The sequence below is a fragment of the Nicotiana tabacum genome, chromosome 16, assembly GCF_000715075.1.
Source record: "Nicotiana tabacum cultivar K326 chromosome 16, ASM71507v2, whole genome shotgun sequence".
In the NCBI taxonomy this organism is placed as follows: Eukaryota; Viridiplantae; Streptophyta; class Magnoliopsida; order Solanales; family Solanaceae; genus Nicotiana; species Nicotiana tabacum.
In genome coordinates this window covers 149,815,130-149,825,428 of record NC_134095.1, presented here as the reverse complement: position 1 = coordinate 149,825,428, position 10,299 = coordinate 149,815,130, and the positions used below count along the sequence as shown (strand labels likewise).

At 33.0% G+C, this 10,299-nt stretch overlaps 1 protein-coding gene across 3 annotated transcripts; it reads right to left on the bottom strand.

The window, feature by feature from the left end:
• Nucleotides 1-3,802: 3,802 nt before the first annotated feature.
• On the bottom strand, nucleotides 3,803-6,888 carry LOC107810213 (UPF0481 protein At3g47200-like). 3 transcript variants are annotated; one of them, XM_075233469.1, is made up of 2 exons: nucleotides 6,785-6,888; nucleotides 3,803-5,398 (listed from the first exon to the last, which is right to left on the bottom strand). In XM_075233469.1, exons 1-2 carry the CDS (start codon nucleotides 6,854-6,856, stop codon nucleotides 3,917-3,919), a joined length of 1,554 nt encoding a protein of 517 aa, XP_075089570.1. In that variant the 5' UTR covers nucleotides 6,857-6,888; the 3' UTR covers nucleotides 3,803-3,916. The 3 variants fall into 3 exon arrangements, 2 of the variants coding, with proteins under 2 accessions (XP_075089570.1, XP_075089569.1); XM_075233468.1 differs by lacking the exon at nucleotides 6,785-6,888 and adding an exon at nucleotides 6,081-6,406 and having other exon boundaries at nucleotides 3,803-5,001; XR_012700358.1 differs by lacking the exon at nucleotides 6,785-6,888 and adding an exon at nucleotides 6,081-6,220 and having other exon boundaries at nucleotides 5,008-5,398.
• Between the last annotated feature and the right edge of the window lie 3,411 nt (nucleotides 6,889-10,299).

Sequence of the window (10,299 nt, the reverse complement as noted above, 5' to 3'; positions counted from 1 at the left end):
GATCAAAAGATATGAGCTTCCGAAGTAGGACTAGTGAAATTTTCCTCACCGCGGCCGCACTTCATTTTGTGCGGTCCGCACAACACCTACCGCGGCCACACTTCATTTTGTGCGGTCCGCACAGCACATACCGCGGACGCACTTCTTTTTGTCCAAACCGCGCGGGTGAGTTCCGAGGCCTGCAACCCTTCTAGACCTACTACAGCTATGATTTTTGGTCTAAAACATCCCGGAACTTACCCGGAACTCCCGGAACTTCAAACCAATTGTACCAACATATCTCATGACATCATTCAAACTTGTTCAAAACTTCGGAACGCTCACAACAACATCAAATCACCAATTTAACATAGGATTCAAACCTAAGAACTCCAAGAACTCTTAAATTATGCTTTCGATCAGAAAGTCTATCAAACCTCGTCCGAATGACCTGAAATTTTGCACACACATCCCAAATGACACAACGAAGCTACTGCAACTCTCGGAATTTTATTCCGACCTTTATATCAAAATCTCACCTATCAACCGGAAAACGCCGAAATCTCAATTTCGCCAATTCAAGCCTAAACCTTCCACGGACCTCCAACATGCATTCCGATCACGCTCCTAAGTCCCAAATCACATAACGGAGCTAACCAAATCATAAAAATTCCAATCCGAGATCAAATACAAACAGGTCAAATCTTGGTGAAACCTTTCAAATTTTAAGCTTTCAAGTGAGACTGTTCTTCCAAATTCATTCTGATTAACCTGAAACCCAACACCAACGATTTACATAAGTCATAAAATATCACACGGGTCAAGTCATGCCCGAGAACTGGCGAGCAAAGTGCAAAGGCTCAAAACGACCGGTCGGATCGTTACAGTAACTCATAGTAGATAAGCTCCCAGCATCTTCATAGAACAAAGAAATGAATGTATAATTTAAAGAAGACATTTTTGGATCATCACACTTACTTTTTCTATTCTTAAAGGTTCAGAAAAAGTTTAGACGATAACAAAAATGATGGCGATAGCGGCTTTGGTGGTGGCAGGACTGGTTTTGTAGATAGTTGACTTATGGAGACACTGCTAAAAATATCTCTCTTGTTCTCTTTATTCTCTTACTCTGATTGAACAATGAGGCAATAGTTGATGCTAATTCCTTATTACCATATTTTCCGGTTGAATATTTTGAGGAGCTTTCCCATTGTAGGCGGTCTTTCCATTGCCAACATTCTTGAGAAAGAAACGAGTGGTAGGGTGGGGCTCACGTAAAAAAATCAATTTAATTACATTATTTTTCTTTGGGGATAGTTAAATCTTAAAAATAAAAAAAAATAAAAAAAAAAAAGAGAGAGAGAGAGAGAGAGAGAAAATATGATTTAGGCTTGTCTCATCGCTCAAATAAAAGTGAAACACAAATATTTTGCCATGCCAACGGGAGGGGGTCACGGGATACACCTATGTCAAATTGAGGTGTCTAGATGATCATTATGTAAGTTGAAGTGTTCAACTGACAACTGGGGCCAACTTTAAGTATTTGTTTATGTATTCTAAATTAAAGAAAAATCACAATTGGAATTCAATTTTTTGGTTAAAATATTTTTACTTGGCTAAAAATAACGAAGCTCTAGTCTAATTTTTAACATATTTGCCTCAAAAAAGAAAAATTCACAATTAAAATAAATATCGATTGCATCTAAAGAAGAAATAAAAAGATATACACATTTAAAACTCTATTAGGGTTGCAGCCTAGACAGATTGCAATTTAGTTTCAGAACAGAAGAGCAAGGTGGAAGACTAAGCAATTAGAAAGAGATTATGAGATCTTGAAGAGACAATATGATGTACTTAAGTCTGATAATGATGCACTCAAGACTCAAAATAAGAATCTTCATTCCGAGGTAATTTTCAATTACAGTCAAACTTTTTTATAATAGACTCGTTTGTTCTAGATATTTTTGGATGTTATAACAAATTGTTGTTATAGAAAACATATATTATAACAGAACGTGAAATTTGGTTCCGAAAAAATTAAGCTTTTATAGTGAAATGCCATTATATAAGGATGTTGTTATAAATGTCTGACTGTATTATCAACGTAACCTTACTCACATGAATATACACTTAGATAATTTCCCACGAAAATGGACAAGTTGGATCATAATTTTAATTATTTTTTTTTAGCGTTTTTGGCTCGAAAAAGAAGAGATACATAATTGGAACAAATATCAATTGCACCTAAAGAAAAAAATATTAAAAATACAAAATTGGGACAAAATGGGCACATTGTTAAAAAAAAAAAGTAAGAAGAAATGCACTACTGGATCAAATTAAATATTGTATATGGTTGTGTGATTGGAAACAACTTCTCTGCCCTTTTAGGGGTAAGAGTAAGGTTGCGTACATCTTACCCTTCCCAAATCCTACTTGTGGGAAACTAGTGGGTTTGTTGGTGTTGTTGGTGTATATGACTGTGTGACTACTAATTAGGGGTCGTTTGGTTTGAATACGGCTTATGCCGGGATAAGTTATACTGGTATAAGTTATGTTGGGATAAGGTATGCTGGGATTAGTTATGCTGAGATTGTTTTTTATCCACTGTTTGGTATGTTGTATTAAATATGACAATTGCATAATTTGTAAGAAGAATGTATAAGTTATACCGGTGCTAATTAACCCACCCTCTATAAGGTATAAGTTATCCCGGTATTAATTTTAATCCTGGGATAACTAATACCTGTTTTGCTAACCAAACGAAGTATTAAAGTAATATTAAATTTTTATACCAGCACTATACCTTCTTATACCTCATACCAAACGACCCCTAGCGGTTGAAAAGTACTGACTTGAAAGCTGGTTTTTTATTTTACTTTACTCTCACGCACCTAAAAGAGTATATCGACGTTTTTGCCATGCCAGCATTCAACGAGTGAAGTATATCAAACTGTAAAGTTCTTGAAAGTTAATTAGGACTGAACTAAAAATAGTCCAGGTATTTACTAAATAAACCGCGTCAAGTTAAGGGGTGTTCCGATGTATTATACTTATGTTTTTTGGATTTCATATATTGGTGTTTTTAATCTTTATTTTATTATCTTTGTCTTCAATTATTTTCCAAAAGAAAAGATCAGAAAATGAGATTTTTTTTTCCTTAGTTTATGCATGTAAATATAAAATTTTAGTTAGTTTTTCGTTATTTCATGTTTCTCTCATTAAAACTAATGATGATGAAAAAGTAAGAGATTCAATAAAATTCTTCCACCTCCCAAATATTCCTCCTTATCCACCCGTAATAACCTTACATTGATACACTAGCACATTTTGATTTTGATATTTTCCAACAAAGATTCCCTCACATTGACAGCACACACATTTTTACAGATTATTGGTCCAATTCTCTCTCTCTATTATTTGATTAATACATGAGTTTGATTAATACTTGATGTGTTACTGTAATTTAATCTTTAAAAGTATGCTCACATTAAAATTATCTTGAGTTAGCATCGTTATCTTCATTATAATGTGGTTAGTTATCCTCTGTTGCATGAATCATTTTTGAGTCATCATAAACAACTTCGCTTAGATAAATTTATCGAGAGGGTTATGGCCTTGCTAAATTTAGTGAGGAATAATACCTTGTTTTCCCTAAAAATTGTGAGACCCTTATTATCAGTAACGAAAATAGATAGTAAAGATGGATACAACCGACCTAATTAGTTTGGGATTGAGGCGTAATAATAGTTGTTTATATTTTTGTTACAAAGAGAGAAGAAGTTGATAACTGAAAATCTGCTACTTCTACGAAGACACAATCAGAGAAAAGAAATGACTTTCATTTTATTATAGTTCTCACGCCATTAATGCACAAGCATTGATGCAGTAAATTGCATGTATGGAGTTGTGAGGAAACTCTACAATGGAGACATTCAAATTACTTAACATTACCTGTGAAAGCTAGAACAGTCTGTATGGCTGTGAGTATAAGGAGTATGACGGCTCCCACAGTTGAAGCTCCAGCCCAAGGACTGTTAAAATAATTGTGCCTCAAACTTGCCTTCATTCGGTTCCATGGTTTTTTACAATGTTGAACTAACATGAAGTATTCTTCTTTGTAATAGAAGTCATAAGAAATGGCAACCCCTTTCCCAATTTTGTTAAAAAGGCTAGCCACTCTTTTGTCCTCTCCTATCTCGTTCTTGATAATTCCTTTCTGGCGAAGCAAACTCACATCTTTGTTCGAGTCGATAAGATAATCCATAAAAATGGAAAAATCACTGAAATATCTAGGATGTACATCAGATGATTGTTGCTCGTATGCTACAAGATTTCTTAGGATCGTTTCTGTATAGTCAAAGACTTCGAAACAAGGAATTGTCATCACTCCATTCTCAAATTTAATATCAAATAAGCTTGTGTTATCTCCAAGGTTGTGATATCCCTCCAATCTTCTATAAATTTTTCCAATTTTCGAAAATGTAACTCCTGCTTCGCGAAGCTCTGTTGCATTCGGCATGTTAGTATCCCATGTTTGGTGGTCCTTATCATTTGGCATATTTTTCAATCTAACCATTTGTAAAGGATTCCAACATAAGCTTTTCCGGCAATATTCCATTTCCAAACTAGGGTTTTCAGGAGTAAGGCTAGTTTTCTTCTCCAAAAGGTGACATGACATGTGTACTAGTTGAAGTAAATGTTTGATGTTTTTGGCATCACCTTCAGTTTTAAGAAATGATGTAGGGCTCATCTTCAAGAAGGAAGAATTAAAGGTCTCTTTTACCAATTTTATGAATGGTACTATTAGATCAAGTCGCGAAGGGGGTTCACCCCCCTCCCACCCCCCAAATCCGCCATTGATTTGATCCATAGTCATATTGTGAAGCTTAGTGAGGACAAAGAAAGGAAGTTGGTTTTCTAGTAATAACAAATCTCGTCGTACTTGACCATCTATACAACTGTAGGGGATAATAATATCTTCTTCTGTTGGCTTCCTTCCACAACGCTCTCGAATAAACTCAACTACAAAACAACCATCAACCAACAACATTTTCAAAAATTGACCCGTATTGTTGTCACTATAAATATCTTCTATACCATCATAACACTTTAGTGCCTCATCTTTTAATTTTCCCAATTCAGTAATGCAAGTTTTCACATCAAGCCCATCTTTCCTTCTGAGAAACCGTTGTAAGTAACGCAATTTATAATTCTCCATTAAGCGTAGTTGTAAATTCTTCTTATGGTAAGGACCAATAGAGACCAACATTGGCTTATAAGCATCTGGATTTGATTCACTTAGCCCCACACTTACTCTGAATATGGTACAAGATTTGGTAGATAAATGGTACAAATCTAAATATATTTCATCAAGAATTTGATTTGTCTCGATTAACTCCACATTCCTCCCTTCTTCTATCTGTAATTAATGGAAAAGAGTCGTAGGAGTTTCAAGTTGAATTACAAAAGTTTGAGGCTAAAATTGCATGAAAAGGAAGTATAAGCGGATGCGAATCTAGAATTTCTAGTATTTGAGTGCACTACTAAACAAGAGTCATAGGAGTATCAAGCTAAATTACAAAAGTTTGAGGCTACAACCGCGTGAAAAGGATATTTATTAAGTAGGAACTAATCCTTATTTCTCTTGATAAAGAATTCAATCTTCAACCAAGTGCACCATTCAGCATTCTTAAACCATGTGTGCCAACAGTTATTATTATACTAATTTTAGTTATTATTTTACGGAGAGATCATGAGTTCACGTGCCCATAATCTCTCCTATAAATCTGACCCTCAGTAGATAAGCAAAACTTCTTTATAAGACAAAGTATAATGTATATAGGTCGGTTTGGTTAAGTTTATTTCATTTGTCATACCAAAAGTATTATGTCCGTTTGCTAAATCTATAAACCAAATAAAAAATCAAATTCCTAAACAATTCCTAAAATCAACTTCTACGAAGACACAATCAGAGAAAAGAAATGACTTTCATTTTATTATAGTTCTCACGCCATTAATGCACAAGCATTGATGCAGTAAATTGCATGTATGGAGTTGTGAGGAAACTCTACAATGGAGACATTCAAATTACTTAACACTACCTGTGAAAGCTAGAACAGTCTGTATGGCTGTGAGTATAAGGAGTATGACGGCTCCCACAGTTGAAGCTCCAGCCCAAGGACTGTTAAAATAATTGTGCCTCAAACTTGCCTTCATTCGGTTCCATGGTTTTTTACAATGTTGAACTAACATGAAGTATTCTTCTTTGTAATAGAAGTCATAAGAAATGGCAACCCCTTTCCCAATTTTGTTAAAAAGGCTAGCCACTCTTTTGTCCTCTCCTATCTCGTTCTTGATAATTCCTTTCTGGCGAAGCAAACTCACATCTTTGTTCGAGTCGATAAGATAATCCATAAAAATGGAAAAATCACTGAAATACATCAGATGATTGTTGCTCGTATGCTACAAGATTTCTTAGGATCGTTTCTGTATAGTCAAAGACTTCGAAACAAGGAATTGTCATCACTCCATTCTCAAATTTAATATCAAATAAGCTTGTGTTATCTCCAAGGTTGTGATATCCCTCCAATCTTCTATAAATTTTTCCAATTTTCGAAAATGTAACTCCTGCTTCGCGAAGCTCTGTTGCATTCGGCATGTTAGTATCCCATGTTTGGTGGTCCTTATCATTTGGCATATTTTTCAATCTAACCATTTGTAAAGGATTCCAACATAAGCTTTTCCGGCAATATTCCATTTCCAAACTAGGGTTTTCAGGAGTAGGTTTAGGTTGAGAGAGAGAGACCTCATGTTCTGTAGGTTGATGAAGCAGTGGAGTTCGGTGATTTATTGGGGTAATCTCAATAGAGTGTGCCATCCCTCTTAAATAACTTTCTTGAACTGTAATTCCTATAAAATACAGATCGGGTTAAAATGGTATGGTATCAAATTCTTTTTAATTTCTAGAAATAGATGGCTATTATTATTTATCTAATGTCTTGCCATAATCTGTTAGAAAGGGTATACTAAATTATTCTATAAAACATTTTTAAAAATCAAGAAGGGTACTCTAATTTTTAATTAATTGAAAGCACATAGCTCTATCATCCATATCTAAACTTTATGTGCTTTGTCTACTCTTTAAGAAAATGAAAGCACGTGGAAGAAATAAAAACTGTCATAAGTATGTTACAGAGTAGGAGTGTTTGTCGGTCAGTATGATACGGTATTTAAATATTTTGATTCGGTATTTTTGCTATTTGATTTCTTAAAATACTATATTAATATATACCTAATTGAATTTGGTATGATTCAACTTTTCTCCTTTGGGTTTCAATTTATTCTGCTAATAACTTCGGTTAGTTCGATTTGAATGTTAATTAACGCGTAGAACCTCAAAATTGCTTGTCAAAAAGGTGATTTGAGAGAGTTGCAGTTTATGTTTGGATAAATCATTTGAGAGTGCTTTCCAAGTAAATGTGTTTGGCCAATATTTTAAAAAAGTGCTTTAATCGTCAAATTATGAAAAAGGAAGTAACTACTAGTTAATTTGGCAAAGATGAATTTTTATTTAGGTAATCTTGTTCTAAAAAAATTAAAAACACTTATTTTTGGAAAAGCTACTTTTTTAGCTTTTGCTTAAAATCTAAAAAATATTTTTTGTTACTACTCAAAAATACTTATTTATCTGCCAAAAATTTGGCCAAACACCTTTATTCTCTAAAGTAAGTGCTTTTTAAAATTTAAAAAAAAAAAAAGACTTTGGGCCAATCTCATGTCATTCAACTTGAAGTAGCAAAGAATATAATTTATTTATATATTTAGCGTATAGAACGAGAAAATTGCTAAAAAAATGGACCTTTTTGGTTTGGTTGTTTCTTCTTTGGTTGGATCTCTTCCTTCTCCTGAATGATGAGAGCTGGCCTGCAAGTTTATAAGAGGAATCAGATCAAATATTCATATTATATAATACAGATAATCGAAAATATCTGATATGTGTTGGCCAATGAGAGAAGATAATGAGAAATTCGTTGACTCCAAGTCAATGGTTATTTTCCTTGTTTGCGTCAATGGTCTCCGATGATAGAGAATATATTATAAGGTTATTTTTGTAAACCAACATTGTATTCATACTTTTATAATAATATAGATATAGATAAATTTATTTGTTTCTTTGTATTTCAACAGTTTGCTTTGGATAATGGCACTGGCTAAGCTTCAGGCCATGGCAATAGCAGATGAGTTCTTGAGGCCATGTCAAAGATAATAGGAGATTATAATAAACGAAATTGGAAGAAAGAAGAGGAAGAAGAAAATTTACCTAATTAAAGAAGCAAAAATGCATCATCTTATGTATTTTTATCTAATTTTCTGTTATTTTAAAAGATATAATAATAGCTGTATTTTCTTGTCTATTTCCCTTAAATGGTACATTTACAGGTACATTTATTAATGTCTTGAGTTATCAAAAGCATCTGCCCCAACTACCTCAACTAATCGAAATAATATCTGTCAACATATACAACCATACGGCCTTTAATACGATAGGGAATAATTGCAACTTGGGTGGACCTAATTAATCTCTTCTCGAAATTTGAATGATTATCCATATATGATATATGTTTGAAGTAAAAAATTGGGTAGTGTGGTGGGATAATTAGACGAGATTTTTATAGGCATATACAATTTACCAATTATATACATTTTAGTAATTAAATGAGTGTCTATTTATATTAGAAATTGAATAAGGAATCAATTATTTCTCATCATTATTCTCTCTCTCTCTCTCTCAATCTCTCATTCTCTGTTCTTTCCCCAATTTTTCTTCCTATGATGTCCTCTATTTTTTAGGGAGAATTACATAAAAATACAGTTCACCCATATACATTGCAGCAGAATAACCAAGTTACAACTTCGCAAATCTGTAGCCCATTAACAATAAGCCAAAGTTCGAAAAATAAGCATTTTTTTTCTTTCTTTTTTTATTCTGCAGATCTTCAAGCATAAAAATTCGGTGATTTTTTATTCTTCTTCCCCAAGTTTGTATATATTCCTATTCCAGCTACAAAAAAATTCAAATTCATATATAATGCAACTTGAAAACCTTAAATTTTCTTCTTTTCCAAGTTCCAAATAACATAAATAAAAAATAAAAATTGAAAAAATTAGTGCACGTTCATGATTTGGCAAATAAATCAACAAGAAAAGTCGATTTATACATAAATTGAACATATAAAATTTTAATTTTAGATTTAACCGCACATGTGCATTACATGTATAATGATGTATAACTTTAATTTGTATAAACTTGTATATATATACAATCTCTAATAATGTATATCAGAAAAATAAGACAAAGAAGAAAAAAGAAGAAAGTGTCAAACATCCATGGATGCCTATTATACACGTACAATGTATATACACACTTATACATTAAAAATATAGATAATTTATACAATATTGTACGCAGATATACAAACTTATACATATTTATACAATATTGTGTAAGTGTGTATAAACACTACTTATACAAATTTACACTAGAAAACACCTTATGTCCATCAGCATATTACAGTTATCGGTGGTTGCTGGTGTTGAATTTTTCCGACGAGGTTTTAACATTCAAATCCGGGCTTCACCAGTAGCAAAGGATTAAACAAAAACTAAGAGAAATAAAAAAATATGAGACGAGGTCTCTGGAAATGCTCTTTTAGGCAAGATCTGATAGTTTTAAGCCAGATCTGATAGTTTTTGGACTGATATGCCAAATTTTATTTTTCCTTAACCTATTTTTGTCAATTAACTCAAAAATTGAAATTTAATTGACATAAAATGTGAGGATTAAAAAGCCATTGTGCACATCTGTATAGAGCACTAAAATTACTAAAATGTTGCAGTATTTGTTTTTGTTTCTTTACTTGAGTGCTCAAAAGCAATTATCACGAGTGTGTACAAAAAAAAATCTGTAATTTTTAGGGAGAATGAAGAGAGAGGCGGGTGAAGAGAGATTGAGTATGGGGAAAGAAGAAAGAAGAAAAGAAAAAAACCCTACAAGTATGTCTTTAATAATGGGCTAAAGAGTGAAAAGTTTCTTTCAAATTATATACAACTTGGGCCAAATCGGGTAAAGACTTCAAACCTAGGCCATTTTTAGTTGGGTTGCTGGGCCAAGTGATTAGATCCGTAATTCTTTTTATTTTTTTATCCTTTCATGTTGTATATATTTTTAAAGAAATTCATCAATGGATTTCAATCGTTTTACTATAGAGTTTTAACTTAGCAATTTCCTTTCATGTTGCATAGTTGATGTTCAGATTGAAA